Source organism: Pezoporus occidentalis, unplaced genomic scaffold (genome assembly GCF_034315485.1).
Source record: "Pezoporus occidentalis ecotype Australia unplaced genomic scaffold, CSIRO_AGI_Poc_V1 ctg25, whole genome shotgun sequence".
Taxonomy (NCBI): Eukaryota; Metazoa; Chordata; class Aves; order Psittaciformes; family Psittacidae; genus Pezoporus; species Pezoporus occidentalis.
In genome coordinates, this window is record NW_026914394.1 from 4,590,443 (window position 1) to 4,606,725 (window position 16,283).

The following is a 16,283-nucleotide window of genomic DNA, read 5'->3' on the forward strand; positions in this document are numbered from 1 at the left end:
GCTCCCTTTGATATATACGAATGTATTGATTTCGCTTTTGAATCAATGATAAACTGGTTTCACAGCTTTTTGTTCCATTCAGCTGCATTTGTTACTTGCCATCAATAAATGATGATGGTGAGCTAAATGGAAACTATGGTCCGCTACCCATGATGCTCTGACTGAGGCCATTGATCTGCTCTGCCTATGGGGAGCAGCCCATGGTCAGAGATGCTGTCTAGGGGCACCACTGTACCTGGGAGGCCCAAAGGAGGGGGCTATGAGATACAATGATTCTGGCAATCCTCATAGGGTTTGCTGGAGCTACCAAGCCAGCAATTGGTTTTGTAAACTCTGAGACATGAGGGATGAAGTGAATATTAATTCAGTTTTACATACGACTGAAGCCGTTCTGGGGAGGATGATACGGTAGCACTGACCTGGCAAGGGCAGCTCAGTTTAAATGCAAAGATGTCAGCATGTGCAAATGGGATCTGATGTTTTATCCCATGGAAATCTAAGAGAATTGTCAGTGAAAGGGTTTTGAGGCCTGTGAAATGAGACCCTTGAAAGGGAATGGGCTGAGTCATCAGATTGCACCAAGAGTCTTTTGACTGAGCTGGGCAGGTGGGTGAGTTCTGTTTTCACATGGTCCTCACTGGGCTCCCTCTGATTTCCCTTGAAATGGTAGGTTTGGGCTGAAAAATTATATATTAAGCCATCTTTGCAAAGGACAATGTATTCTTCTCTAGTCCATCTCATTAAACAAACATTTAGAGGCACATTTATTGGGTTATGGCTGAAAAACCATCTCAGGCTGCTTGGTCAGATCAGCAGCTTTGGCCTTTCAACTGTGCTTCCCAGGGAGGTGACAGAGCAGGGCTCTGTGTGCCAACAATGAACACTGCCACAGGCCCTCTTTTCTGCGGAACTGGACCACAGCCATTGGAGAGCTTTCATTTTCAAACAGAAGTGATTTAAATAAAATCAGGATGTAATGCTCTCCATAGCGCCTGTCCTGGGACAGAAACTGGGAGTAGCAAGCTTCCACTATTTGCCTTTCCTCTAATTCCAGATATTAATCATCTGGGTGGGATTTCTGGTGCAGCCTTTGTACAGGTGTGAAATTAATACCATATCACATGGCAGGTAAGGCTCAAGGGAGACCTTATAACAGTCTTCCAATATTAAAGGGGGCCTACAAGAAATCTGGAGAGTGGCTTTTTACAAGGGCATGTAGTGACAGGACAAGGGGGAATGGCTTTAACCTGGCAGAGGGGAGATTGAGATGAGCTCTTAGGCGGAAACTCTTCCCTGTGAAGGTGCTGAGGCCCTGGCACAGGGTGCCCAGAGAAGCTGTGGCTGCCCCATCCCTGGCAGTGTTCAAGGCCAGGTTGGACACAGGGGCTTGGAGCAAGCTGCTCTAGTGGAAGGTGTCCCTGCCCGTGGCAGGGCTGGAACTGGATGAGCTTTAAGGTCCCTTCCAACACAAACCAGTCTGGGATTCTAGGTAAAGCTTTTTTCATACCAATAAATAAATTAAGCATTTAATTTCTAGCATCAATTGCAATGATGGCACTAACAATAAAAATGAAGAGCAGCTTCAACTTTGACACAGTTGAAAAATAAATCTGTGCCAATCCTTATCACTAGTACAAGAGATTACTCTCATCTATCCTGCCTCTTTCTTTTGCTGCAATTAACTGCATTTTTAGATTGACCCTTTGCTAGGTACCTTTTCTGATGCTGAGGAATCGTTCTTCACCTCTACTATAGGCCACTTGAACTAAATAAACACTCAAATCAATCTGGGCTTCCTTTAGATTGCTGGCACTCCTTCATCTGTGCTGCTGGGCTGTTCTTGCTTGCATATTGCCCTTTTTCTCCATTCATTCATTGTATTTGTGGTCATTGAGGAAATGATGAGTTTTCTGCTGGGAAGATCAGTAAACACAGGATAAAATTGCCGATGGCGACTGTGAAGCCTCCAGTAGAGGTTAGACAGAGCAGATGTCTTTCAGATATGATAAATACAGGTAATTCTGGCTTGAGACAGAGAAACAGACCGCAAGGCTCCTTCTAGCTCAGTTTGCCCAGGTTTCTGTATAGCACATATGTTAGTAATTTGCCCATTAGTGTCCCAGTGTGGTTAGTTTTAATATCACTCATACTGCAGTAAAATCTGATTTTGCCAGGAGAACATTCATACAAAATTACCTTGTGCCATCTGCAAGGAGTATGACTTTTGCATCCAAATACAATGATGTTGTCAGGGCAGAAAACTGGTGAACAGCGGCTGATGTGCTGGAGAGCAGTGCCTGGTGTGAGTGTGCAGTGCTGTGCCCTGAAAAAGGATGGGGCATGATTGAAACTGATGCCTGTTGGACAAACCAGGAAGAGCAGAGCCCCAGGTCATGGGTGATCACAGAGGATTGGACCTCTGGGAAACAGCCACATGTGCAAAAGAGATAGAGAAAGGCTTTGGAGAAATAAAAGGGAGAGTTCTATTTGTTTAATAGGAAGATATGAGCTGTCACAGTCTGGGCTGGGTGCCTGACTCAGTGGACCCACTCCTTGGACCCCCAGCACTTCCATGCCCTTCGATTCAGGGCAGTTCTTCGGTCATGGCTCATGGCTGCCAAAGTGAAGGTGAACTCCAACACTTCTTTATGCAGCAAGACCCTACAGTTTAACCTCTTTGGCCTCTGAAAAGAGAGGTTTCAGCCCTCACATCTCCCCAGCAAGAAATGCAAAGCAGGTCATGCAGGCTGCTCATCACCTTCTCTGTGTTCTTGCATAGGCAGGAGCAGTGCAAATTCTTGGGAAACAGCTAAACCCTGAATGCAGCTCCTGCACCAGTGCCTCCCCATGTGCCTCCTCCCCAGGCTTTCTGGTGGGCAAAGCCAGCAGCCCTGCTTACAAAGATGGGATTGATCAGCATGTGCACCAGGCACATCCCTGAAGTATCAGAGTTGCTCATATTTTCATCTGCTATAACCATACAGAAAACATAGGGGGTAGGGGAAGAGGGGAAATATAAAAGCAGTGTAGCCTTTCTGTCCTTGTATCTTTTCCTTTTTTCTCCCAATACGGATTAGTGGTGTCAGTATTTGCTTTACTGTGCCATAGGAGTTGGTGATTACAAATCACAAGTCCTTCCCAGGTTCCAGCTACCCAGCGTACACCTCTTTGTCCACTCACCACACTGATTGCCTCATTTTCTCAACTTTTGTCTGTGATCTGATGGTTTCTGTTCATCTGATGGACCTGTGTTCTTGCTTCTTCTTGTGCCCTGTCATTAGACTGGTCCCGAGTTTCCATAGAGATTGCAAGCCTCACCTTGCCCTCTGAATCACGGTCCCTTTGTTGTGTTTCATGACTACAGAAGAAGGACATTAGTTTGCTCCAGGCACTGAAGTATTTGGTTCCCTCAGCATAACAGTAATTTAAATGAGAGCAGCCTCAGCGTATGGTGGGACTACAGAGAGCAGGTTATTGTGCAAAGGTCACTGCGGAGGCTCTAATGAAACTGTTTCGTGCAGCGCTTGATGGCAAATGAAGGTCAGACTTTGAGGTCTGGAGAGGAGACAAGGCTATTCACATTGCTCTAATGTGAAAGCACCAATGTCCTTAATGCAGAAAGCCAGGAAGATAAAGAAACACTGATTAGAGCTCTGAGGCATTAGCTGTGTGTGCTGTGACTTGCCCCTCCTGTTAGTGTGAGTGGCTGTGAATGTTATGCCTGGTGATGTAGTGCTGCTGGTGAGGCATGTGGCTAAAGAGAAGTTCATCTGGCTGGAGCAGCTGAAGGCAGCGTGTGCTATCTCCTGTGCAGGAGGGCAGAGAAACAAGCCTCAAACCTCACCACCCATTAGGACTTACCTGACAAGGCAATGGCCAGCAGAGCTGTACCGGAGCAGCACCTAGAAAGGCGTATCAAGGTAAATGCAGTGGTATCACCTGGAGCTGTTCCCTATTGGGAACCCATCCAGTTGTGTTCCCTGTGCTCCTGCAGGAATGGAAGAAAAACACAGCAATGTTTTCATCCTGTTAGCGCCAAGTGCCCAAATGCCAACTGTTAAGAGCCCAGTACTGGTAGCCAAGGGAACAGTCCTCCCACAGGAAAATAAGAAAAACACAGCTGTGGAGAGGCCAGCACACAAAAGGCTTGCCAGATCATGAGAACATTTGGGTTTTGTTGGGGGGTTATGGGAGAGGGGGGTTAAATACAGATGGCTAGCTCTAATCTTTTCTCCATTCTCAGTGCTTAGACAGCCTGCAATCTAAAGCGCTGGGGCACTCTTCAGCCTTTAATGGGTTCTGGAAAAGCTTCAAACAGCTCTTGCAAGCCAATCAAATAAATGCACAGCTGGATCTGACCTAAAAAACTTGCTCGGTTTCCAAAACCCAGACCTTTGTGTCTGTCCGTGCACCTACCCACTGGCTCAGCCCTGGCTGCAGATAGAAAGTGAAGAGGCCTGTGGTGAAAGGCTGTGTTTCTGTCCCAACCTCTGCTCCCCAGGGGTTTAAACTCTGTGCAGGCCCTTATTTAATACATGCACACTAACAGCCATGCGTTGGTGCCATAGGAGCATATGCCTACTGGGAGTTTCACCCTGTATGGATCGTAAAGGAATTAACAGAGGAGGTCTTGAACTCATGAATGATTTCTGTTGCAGGTTGTCCAGACACTTTGCAGATATCTAAGAGCTAATTTGATCTGATTTGTGATTATATTCCAATAAAAACCTGATCTGAATATGCTATGATCTGGATCTGGTTCCTTTGTTAAATGAACACAATAGTCTTTGGATTGTGATGATTTCCTTGAGGAACACACATAGACCAAGCTCTAGAAGTCATCATCTGTTTAACTCCAGGGCTAAACAAGGTAGTCTAAGCATCTATAAGGAGTCCCAGCTGGCTTTTATTGCACATGGTGTTACTGCAGCTCTTTCTGCACTCTGGAGACATCGGGGAAGAAAGCAGTTTTGATACGATGCTTTCCTGGGATAAGGAGATGCTTCAAGGGACAAGTTTAATTACATGTTCTTTTCTTTTACCTATTGAGCAATAAGAAAATGTAGAATTCATTTTGAATTAATTAATCTGTTGTTTTTATTTTGTATAAGAACAGGTAAGTTTTAGCTAGAAATAATTCCTCTGCTATGCAATTTATTCTGGCTCATTTTTGTTGTAAGCCCACCCTTCCTTTCAGACACTCTACTATTTCTTCAACAGCTCTGCTATGAATGATCTTGGAGTGTCTGGGCCAAGCTAAGTTACACTCCAGCAAGTCCTTGGAAACAATCGCATAGGTCCCAGCTGAGGGAAGCCAGCTCGATGTGCTGCAGAACGTGTGCAGGGTCCCTCTGGTTTCAACTGTATTCATAGGCTGAGTCGTATTGCACATAGCAATTGCTAACAAGAAACAGCATTTATGTTTGTTACTTACTAGTTCAAGCCGCCAAACACAGAGAGTACTCAATTGATTCTTCTCCACACACTCATCTCATCAATTTGCAGTGTCATGACAAAAGCAGAGAAATGTCCCAAATTGCCCAAGGACCTTTCTGAAAGGAACATTTCCAGTATGAAGGTTCAATGCAGTCAGTTCTCAAGGTTATATCTGTTTCCCAATCTCACAATATCTCTGATCCAGCCTGGTGTACAGGAACTGAATCAAAAAGCCTTGTTCTTTCATACTTAAACTTATCAAAAGTAGTTACTAACTTTCTTTCTGTCACCATATGCATATCCCCAGGCAACGTTAATGCCTTTGAAGAGCACCAAGTGAAGCAGCATGAAGCTTGCTGCTCTTCAGCAGTGGCAGCAGTAGGCTCCTGAGCACCACACGTCTTTGCTTGCCTCTGTATGCCATTATCCCAGGTTGTGTGTGTGATGCTGGCATTCCACCCTGGCAAAGGACCCCCCCTTGGGTTCTCAGAGGGCAACGTTTCAACTGGTGCTTGTAAGATATAAAACATCTACAATTTGGCTCAAAGTTCTCATCCATGTATCTGCTTGTGGGATGACAGCAAGTATTCTGGCTCAGTACTGCAAAACGCTGAGGGGAAATATCTATTGAGCTCAGGTGGGGGTTATTTATTCAAATCATAGATCAAAACCCTTTCTTGAAATTGTTCCCCAAAGATTATAATGAAGAAAATAAATAGTATATATAAAAGGTTTCCAGGGCTCTGCTATGGTATAAATATAGCCTTTGGTTGCAGCTTCTAACTGCACAGTGTCTAAGGCAAAATCATTCTGCATTTGGAAGAATGGAATGCTTTACATTCTTACCTAAAGATTACCAGGGACACATACAGGTACTGCATAAGAGGATACATTCTGACTTTAGTTTAACATACATAGGAGGATGGCATTAGATTAGGAAAGTTCATAGAGAATAAAACTGATCACTGGGGATCACCTATCTGCTATCATTTTTAGAACTATATTAACTAGCTTTTAATTTGTGTTGCAGTTTAAACCATCACTGGATCAGCATCATTACTGCAGTGCGATAGTGTGATCTGGAAATGTCCATCATCTGTTCTGGGAGCAGCAAACAGAACATCCAGCACATACCACACGTTGTCATTTCATCCTGTAATGCACAGAAAACAGGAATTACAAAGGCAAGTACAGTGCAGAGACGTTTTTGTTACCTGTCTGTGGGAAGTTTTTACTCTTTGCTGTACCAAAACCTTTGTGCTGCTCCTATAGAAACCATTGCTTGTATTGAATATTTATTCACACATTCTGGTGCTTTTGTAACTGTCTCAGTCCCCGGGTTCCGAAGAACATGTAAAACTCACAAAACCCAGCGGAAAAGAACTTAGAAGATGTTCAGAGATTCAAAAAGATCTGAATCTTTTAACCTCAAATTATGTATAATGTTCTCTGAGGGCCAGCGTCTGTCTATTCATCATAAACACCAGAGTGTGAGCCGCCACTCTGAGGCAGGCCTGAGTCCCTGTAACAGCCAGCGTCACTCTCTCAGCCTACCTGACAAGTAAGAGAATATCTACTTTCTTTGTACCAAGCACAACAAAAAGCAACACAATGCCATAGAGAAAACCTTCCACTTGAGAAGGCAGGCAAGAAAACTTCCCTGAAGGTAACACAGCAAGACTGCTTGCAGTGTTGACAGTGTCACAGCTTATTTTCTCTTCAAGGGTTATTAGTAACACTTATGCTGAGGTGGCTATTGCATCTTTCCGGAGTAATACTCCATGAATATTATCAGAATAACATTCAAAGGCCAGTTTCCCATTTCAGTGTTTTTTGGCTTGTAAAGAATTGACAAGTCCTTGCCATGCTAAATATCATTTGGAGAATAATCAGTTTGGGCTGACATCAACAGTCATTCAATGACTTGTCTTCCTTTCCTGACCTATAGAGATAATCCAGGTTTCCTTCCCAGGAGTTTGCAGAAAAGCTTGTTGCAAAGCAAGGAGAGTTTCCTGGCCAGGAAGCTCTATAGGAACACTGCGTGCTTCCAGCTGCCCCAGACCTGGAAGGAAACCAGTGCTTTTTATGAGCAGTTAACTGCTCAGACCAGGCCATTAGTGTCATCCAAGGACTGTCAGGATACGGAACTTGTGACATAAATTCAGATTAGGCTCATCTTCAAGTTATGAAATTACTGAAATCATGGTCAGTTAACATTTTTCTTTGATGGTTTCCTTACCCCAACTCCCTGTGTAATGGCTCTGTGAGCTGAAAAGCAACTCTGTTTCTTGTGATTCCCTGGGTGAGGTGCACTAAAACGCTGCAGGTGACAAGTGCTGTATAAACACACAGGGGTTTCATCTTTCTATTGTTTTACTAGAAGTCTCTCAGTTGCTAAGCAGAACTCTCCAGGGTATGTTTAAAGCACCATGTTTTGGTGTTGCTTAGATGGAATGAAACCTGACAGGGAGCTCCCACCATACTCATGAACTGGAGTGTATGTATGCATTACCATTACGCTGCTCACAAATCCCCATCTGAAATCAGCACTCCAAAGTGGCCTTGATTTTAGAATTCCATATCACACAGATTTCTTCCTAGTTGGTCTAGGGGGAAAAAGGATTCTGAGAAAAGATTGTATCACAAAATCATGTAACCATATGACAAAAAGGACTGTAGAACAAAGTGTGTATGGAAGAAGCTGAAAACATCATATTTGGAACAAATATACCATTGGTAACTAGGAACCATTTTAACTAGGTTAGAGTAGAAGGCAGTAACACCAAATTATACATATGTGATTTAGTCTGAAATTAGTGTAATTTGTGGTTATTGTGTTTGCTGGAAGTGTGCATACTGAAAAATGAAAGCATTGAGAGGCTACAGTATGCCAAATGAAATTAGACATTGAAAATTTGGCACAGAATTGATCATTAAAGTCTGAAGAGTCCTGGACAAATCTGTTTTGTGAGGATTCTGGGCCATATTGTTGATAAGAGTGTCTGGAAAACCAGAGCAGGATGCTGTGTTTGATACTGAAATATGTACTAGGGAGTTTGTACAGCCCTGAAACTTTGGTTGTGGGTGTCTGGACTGGGGCTGTCAATCACGGGGACACACAAATGGCCTAATACCAGGATCTGAATGGAACCGCTGGATGCTACCCCAGTGCAGATTATGGCAATAGTACAACTGGATATTCTGCTTATTCTCTGTTTCTTGTTGTGCCATGAATCCTTTTTCTCCCTCTGCCTTCTTGCTTCTTGTCCAACCCTAAGCAGAACTGTATCATTCTGAGGTCTAGTGGATGAGATGCTGGGAAGCACAATGGAAGGAGGAATTCTTCCTTCTCCATCTACCAAAGGAGGAGAAGAGCTACCTGGGAGAGTTGTCCTCTCACATGATGAAGTAGAAGAACTGCCAACAGAGTGAGTATCTTTCCTCACTGAACGAAACGTTTGTACTGTAACAAGGAACACTACTTTGTTTTCTTGGTGTGGTGATCACACACACGAAGTCTACCAGATGGTCCATGTGGGTGCATGTACAGCCACAGAACTACCTTCACACATACATTGCAGAGAGGAGTTGTTACTGACAGCTGAATAAAAAGTAAGCAAGCTGCAAACTGCTTTTATTACAATATAACACAGAAACAGAACCACCAGAACAAGTCTGTTTTTCTGTTTCTACGTCATGCAGCTTCACTACCCAACAGCATCTTTTGTCCAGAATTAATCCAAATGATACTTAACAACACAACATGATGTGGTGCCAGTGTTCTTTACATCTCAGTACAAAACCAGCACTCCACTGGTCATCTTTTCACAGCTGCAGGAAGCATCCTGCAGTGAATGCTTTCATCATTTAAAGCCATGTATTCCTAAGTCTATTTAATTAATCAGAGTTGGTCACCATGCCTTCTGAAGCATACTGCTGCTTTATTAAAGGAGGTTAGATGTATGCTTAGATCAATACAAATGAAAGAGAAAGCACACAGTGGTTTAGGGGCTGTGAAGCTGAGATAAACTCCTTTATTTCTTAGACAATTCACTGATCCTGGAGATCAACAGGTCTTCCATTTTTTCAAGTAGGCTATTATGATCATGTATCAATCACTCCTTCCTTCTGACCTCAGAGGCTTTGGAGGAACAATTTTCTTCCCAAGAGGAAATTTAGCCTTTTAAAAGAAAGAGCAGGAAGATACCAGCCTTTTGGTAATACCTTCATGGTATCAGAGTAAGGTGGTTTTAAGCCAAGATCTGCAGTAAAATGTTCACCTCTTAATGGATTTTGATTACATCTGATCTCTAGGCTGAGAATCGACTGCTATTAGTAGAGTCCATAGTCTCAGCTACAGACTGCATTAACCACGTATCATTTATAATGCCCTCAAATGAGACTGGCTGATCTTTTTTTTTTGATACTTTGTCACTTTGGAGGGAAAAGAGTCAAAAGAGGAGAGGGCCTCACCCATCTAATGCACTGGTTACAGCATCACTGATACCAGTGTAAAAGAGATACAGGTGTGTCTGCAACAGGCAGCAAACTGTCAGAGTCAACCTGAAAACACTTTAAACTGGTTTTGATGGTCTTTTAGTGTAACTAAAGAGCCTTCCTTAATTTGGGTTTGCCTTTTCAACAGGTGGCACAAAACTGGGTGAGGCTTCATAAACTTTTCTGTACTAACACATGGCAGCTTTCATGAAAATAGTTCAATTTATAATAGGAAAACTCTGCAAGTCTCTGACTTCTCAAGTGCTATGAAGAAGCCTCCCCACAACATGCACTTTATATGTGGCTTTACTTACCTGCAATATGTGTCACTTGTATGGAGGATGTTCCCAGGTGCCCATTGTGTAGACTGGAGGTTCCCACAGGGTATCACTGACAAGTGTTATTCCCAGTGGGAGGAAGCCTGCTCTGGGGAGACAGGTTTGGACTGAGGAACTGAACAGGCCACTTAGAGGCAGGGAGCATTACAAGATTGGAAAGAAGATCAGGGCTTCAAATGTCACCCAATTCTTGACACTTTGAGCCACCTCTAACTGCTGGCTTCTGAACACATGGCTTCCAAACTGCTTTACTATTAGACTATCACACTCTACAGAGGCAGCATTTTCTTACCTTCCCCAAGTGAAATAAATTCCCAGAATAGGATCTAGCAAAGGATCAGGCAAAGTGAATTTCTCTAAAAGAGCTCTATCTTCTCAAACTGCCACAAAATACTGACTGTGATAAGAGAAATAATCTCGCTTTTGTCACCACTGATGGGTTTTTTTCCGAGTTACTGAAAACACGAGCCAACGGCCTGACACCCACTGTATGCAAGAATGTTTTTCCTATACTGCCACCTCTCGTTACACTGTGCCACTGGGGTTTTTATTCCAGCAGCTAGCATGCCCTTTCCAAGGAGGCTGTTAGAAGTGTGGCTAAGTTGGAAGAACTGCTGTAATTCATACATGCTTTGCCTGAGACACCATGCAGTGAGATTCTGACAATGCAATGGTGGCAAGAGCCAAATGAGTGTGAGGTTTTTTTCTCCCACTTAATTTACTTCAGTAGTAAGTTTGTACCTTTACCCAGACCACAGCCAGAGCATTCATGTTCTATATCAGTGGTACTTTGCATATATTTTTACACACCAGAATGATAAAGGATCTTGTCAGTGCATAAATACATACACATACATTGCAGTGCATAAATACATATATATATATTGCCTTACTTATTTAGACAACAGTTTCAAAATATATGGTTAGCTCGTACATACATAAGCTATGGATTTGAGCCCAAAATCTCATCAGTTAGCACCTCATTCTCTAAATCTGTATTATAAGCAATAGAACATAATGTTTCAGAAGCTGGCAGCCAGGTAAATCAATTTGTGTGTAATTGAGTAAGGGGTGATCACCGCGTGTTCCTAAAACAATCAGGTACGCAGGGCAGTCATACACACTTGGCAAGATGCTAAAAACATTCAGGGTAAAGGTGTTTAAAACCTGTGTGCCTGCCTTGTCTGAAAGGGAATCTGGCCTTAGGTACTCATCTGTAACTCAACACATCTAGGCCAATTCCTAGCTCTCTTCTCCACAAGCCAGAGCAGCTGTCTTAAACTCTGCCACTGTAGCTTATCTGCCCAGCAGAGCCAGTTAAGTTTCTTTCTCTCCTGCCTTTGTATCTCCTACCTCTTTGATTTGCAAGATCTATCAGCAAAGATGTTTCTATGCACATATTGCCATACAGGCTCATTACTGTTTTGGGTTTGGCATCATCTGAACATGACTTAAATGTTTCTAGATCTAAGATTCACACTTTCAGAGCCTAAAGCAGCATGCTCCCCCTGGACCTGGCATCATTGCAGACAGCAAGAGGCACTGCCCAGAACAACCTGCTGCCTGGGTGAACTTCTCACAGTTAAAAAAGCTGACAGTACAAGTGAGGTACAAGTGTCCAGAGAGAGTAAAGTAACCTTGGTTTTAAAGTGAAGTGGTGAGCCTTAAACATCACGTGAAAGCAGCTCAGGTTGGGTTGGAACTGGATGCTCTTCAAGGTTCCTTCCAATCCAAACTGTTCTATGATCTTGAAACTGGCTGCTTATACTGTTCAGTACATCTGAAGTAGAATACATGCAAGAACCTTCTTTCACTTGTCTCTCTTGAAGCTGTCACATACAAACTGAACAAATCGTACAGTATCAAGGTTTGCTTGTACACTGGATTAATCCTCCAGTCTTCCTCTCAGTTTGCATCTTTTGATGGTTTATTAACCTTACTTATCCAAAATCCACTGTAAATGTAAATCTCAGTTCTTTTAAAACAAGTATGTCCCTCCAAGACACTGGTAGTGAGCTTTGTTGATGCTGCCTTGAAGAGTGACAGTAGAGTTGAATGAACCAATTAAGACACTACAGCTTTCTCAGTATAGTGAAGCTTCAGTGACAAAGATGTCTAAGAACAGCTTTGAAAGAACTAAGAATTTAAACAACTATTTGGTTTGTGAATGTCAACAGAACACATCTAGAGTGTTCAGGAATCTGTAAGTGCTTGTAAATATCAAGCCATCAGCTCTCACACAGGAACCATCTCACTGCACTCAACAGAATTACTCCTGCACATATTAGTAAGTTCTGGGCCTTCAACTTTTATGCCATAGTGGAAGAGGAGGAAGAAAAAGCCAGCAGCTCTTTGTGTAAACCTGCCATGTTCAGCATTTTTCAAGCAGTAGGTAGCAGAAAACATGCTGCCATGTACACTATTGTGTGCTCCTTGGAGGAGAAATAAATCCACTATTTGTACAGGAGTGCCACTTCCCGCATCAGGATGTTTGGGAGTTCACCTACACCAGAGTTGGTGTGCAATGGCATTTTTCACTTGGACATAAAAATCTGGCATGGCTTCAGTGGAATGCTTAATTATTTAGAAATCAAATTATATCCAATAATTCTGTAACATGGATTTACAATCAAATAAACATTTGCACTAATGGAATAATTACACTAACAGCCTGTGAACCTTACAGACCAAACTGAGAAATCAAAACTTCTCAGATGAAATGATGACATTAAACATAATCTGATCATCAGCAAGACACCAAATTATTATTGCTGCCTCTAATAAGTCTTCTCTTTCTCTCCTAGTTACAAGTGTAATTTTGCTGGTAGGACAACAAAGTAAATCAGCAAGTCTAAATACAGCCTGAGGATAGCAAATTTCACTTGCAGCAAATAAACCCACTCAAGGTTCTCAAAGCATGCTGGGACAAAGCAGCCCTAGAGCAGTTCTCCAGAGCTATCAGAGTTCCACAACTGCTTGTAAGAGATCACACAGTTCTGACTGTCCAAGCTGGGATTACTTTGCAGCTGTCATTTGTGTGTGTGTGTGTGTGTGTGTGTTAAAAATGGTTTAAACACAACACAATCCTCGATACCAAAGTGCTAGACATGAGAGAGTGCCTTTTGTATTTGAAATCATGGGCACAACCTTCCAAAAGGCCAGAAGTTTTTGCCTTTCTTAAGAGGAAGGATCTAAGCAATACAATTAAGAACTTGTGTATTCAGAAACTCAGGAAGGCACAACAGTTGTATGTTGCATCCAAAAAAATACAACTTTATTTGCATATCCAAATACAGGATATTCATTTAAGTGAAGACTCTGTGTTCACAATTTAACAAGTTCACTTGCCATTTAAAACTGCAGTCTTAGTAACTGCAGCTGACCATTTTACTCCCCAAACGTTATAGAACTTGAGGCTTCTTTCTGCTCTTTATGCAACCGTTTTGCCCTGTTTCTCAAATCCTCTGCCTTAGCATCATTCTTCTCAGTGCCATCTCCCAGTTTGTACATTCGACTGGCATTGGCACAAGCCCACGCGTGACCCAGCTCACACCCTTTCAGTGAGTACTTCAAAGCATGGTTCATGTCCTTGGGGACCCCAGGTGCTCCTTGGAGGTATATTACACTGAGGTTGAAGCAGCTAGGAGCAAAGTTGCCATCGCAGGCTTTTGTGTAATAGTCTCTAGCAACAACAGGGTCAGGTTTATCACCGTTTACTCTCCCATCATGGGCCAAGAGCCCAACGCTGTGACATGCATTTACTGACTTCTTCCCACCTTTTTCACAGGACTTCATAAAAGACTTGTAGGCAGCTTTCAAATCTGGTTCGAATCCACCTATAGGCCAAGAAACCAAAAGATTATGGTAAGGACACCTAAACCAGATGGGTGCTCTCTGCTTTGCAGCAAGCTTCCCAGTGCTCTTTGGGAAGTACAGCATCCCTCCCTTGAGATGCAGACTTCAGAGACACTATTACTGTCTCAGTCACAAAGGTTTTGCTCATGTCTTTCAGTTAAGAAACCCCTCCACTCCCCAGTAATCACAACAGCTTATGCAAACAAAAAAAAACCAAAAGAACCCCAAAGCTCCCAAACCACTCTTTCTGTTACCACATCTATGATTTTCTTCATAGCTTACACAAGGCAAAGTAGTCTTTTGCCAGTATACCAACACATACACTGAGACTGTTATTACTTTTGAACTGTAGTAAAAATAACGCGTGCCTTGCTAGTAATGTCATTTGGAAGAAGCTTCAGTAGTTGAACTGCTTCCCATTACTGCACCAGCAGATACATTTTGGGCAGAACTGGGGCCTACTTATGGTATGTAGACTTTTAAACAGTGTTGCCAGTCTACAAGTTTATTTCTTCTTTACTTCCTTTAAAAGAAGAACAGCCAGAAGAGAGAAGAAATTCAGATTTTAAGAACAGGACACAGGGCAAAATTCAGATGTACTTACCACTTATGCAGACATACTAATACACGTGGTTAACCTAAAGTTGATTCTCCAGAAGGAAGCAATTTAAGGCTTTCCACCCTTCCCCGCTGTTTTTTATGTGGCCATAAAAGAAGCAGGACGGGTGGTCAGTTCCTCCTTCAAGGTCAGGAGGAAACGCAGGCATCAACCACGCACCGGGGCCCGCACTCAGGACCACTACGGGTGAGGAACCCGCGACCCCGCAGCACTGCGCCGCCCCCGGAGGCGACTGAAGGCCGGAGACGCGGCCCCCCCCCGACGGGTGAGCGGCGACAAGCCCGAGCCCACCTTTGCCGATGGCCTGGTAGGCGCCCAGCTTGTAGCAGCTCTCGCTGTGCCCGTGCGCCTCGCAGTTGTCGCGCAGCACCCGCCCCGCCGCCACAAAGTCCTTCTTCACGGCGTCCAGATAGTCGGCGAGCCGCTGGCAGCCTGCAAGGCACCGGAGAGGGGGGTGAGGCTGCCGCCGGCAGCGGGGCTGCGGGCCGGGGCTCACGGCGGTGCCGCTTACCGTCCGGGTCCTTCTCCTTGAAGCACTGGTAGCTGTACTCGATGTGGATGTTCTCCAGATACCCCCGCACCTCCTCCTCGTCCTCGAAGTTGATGAACACGGCCATAGCGGAGCTCTTGGCACCGCCGCGCAGGGCTGCCTCTAACCGCCGAGCCGTCGATGCGGCGCCTTCCGCGAGTGCCGAGCGATCGATGCCGCGGCTCCCGCTCCCTCCGTCCCGCACCGGCGGGTGGTGACTCTTGGGGCACCGACCCGCGCTGCCCCGGGGCGCCTCCGGGACCGCTCGGCAGTGGCAGACCCCTGTTGGCCTGCGCTGCCTCTTGCCTCCCTCTCAGCACCACTGAGCAGTTTTAAGCAGTAACACGCTTCCAGCGTTTGACTTCCCGAGGTTTGTCCCGCTGGACGTGTACTGTTGAGGCCAGGACAATCGAGTCCGTAAGTGGAGACGTTACTACACATATATCCATACCCTACACACGGCCTAGAAGCCAGGGCTGCCCTACCAATTCCCCAGCTCTCTGCCTGCACTTCTCTTATGTATTAACTAATTGATTTTCAGCTCAGTTTTAAATGGGGAAGTTGCTGCTTGTGGCTTACCCGTGACTGTTCTTTCCTGTGGTACAGCAAAACGTCTTGCAGGTGCTTTGGATGGAGCCCCATGTTCATCTGAGTGTCCCCAAACAGGCAGTGACAGGGTTGTCAAAACCACCCTTAGCTAGCTAAGCAGTTAACACTACATGGCAAACACTAGTTCTCTAGTTACGGGTGAATTTAAGCCAGATGTGATACAAAGTTAGAATCATAGAATAGTTAGGGTTGGAAAGGACCTTAAGATCACCTAGTTCCAACCCCCCTGCCATGGGCAGGGACACCTCACACTAAACCATCTCACCTACAAAAAAATGCGGCACGCTGTTCAATTCCAGCAGTTTTGAGCAAAACCAGAGTGTTATAAATGTCTATTTTCCGAGACATTATAAATGTATGTAACCAACTGCTCAGGGTTAAAATGGATTTCAAAGGACAT

The 16,283-nt window shown here is 44.1% G+C and overlaps 2 protein-coding genes across 2 annotated transcripts in view; one reads left to right on the top strand and one right to left on the bottom strand.

The window, feature by feature from the left end:
- PRPF38A (pre-mRNA processing factor 38A) overlaps positions 1-15,166 on the top strand; it is a 149,305-nt gene extending 134,139 nt beyond the window's left edge. The window contains exon 10 of the mRNA XM_062623236.1: positions 15,155-15,166. The gene's annotated coding sequence lies outside the window, so the exon portion shown is untranslated. The remainder of the gene's footprint in view (positions 1-15,154) is intronic.
- Positions 13,524-15,415, bottom strand: LOC134165960 (cytochrome c oxidase assembly factor 7). The gene is made up of 3 exons (XM_062623238.1): positions 15,257-15,415; positions 15,037-15,177; positions 13,524-14,107 (listed from the first exon to the last, which is right to left on the bottom strand). The coding sequence occupies exons 1-3, from the start codon at positions 15,360-15,362 to the stop codon at positions 13,659-13,661; spliced, it is 696 nt and encodes a 231-aa protein (XP_062479222.1). The 5' UTR covers positions 15,363-15,415; the 3' UTR covers positions 13,524-13,658.
- Between the last annotated feature and the right edge of the window lie 868 nt (positions 15,416-16,283).

What these genes read in the sequence shown, in the direction of transcription:
- LOC134165960 (XM_062623238.1), bottom strand. Translation starts at nt 15,362, where the DNA reads ATGGCCGTGTTCATCAACTTCGAGGACGAGGAGGAGGTGCGGGGGTAT. An exon ending in CAAGGAGAAGGACCCGGACG is followed by an intron (nt 15,178 to 15,256) that starts GTAAGCGGCACC and finishes GGTGCCTTGCAG; the next exon opens with GCTGCCAGCGGCTCGCCGAC. An exon ending in CTACCAGGCCATCGGCAAAG is followed by an intron (nt 14,108 to 15,036) that starts GTGGGCTCGGGC and finishes CTTGGCCTATAG; the next exon opens with GTGGATTCGAACCAGATTTG.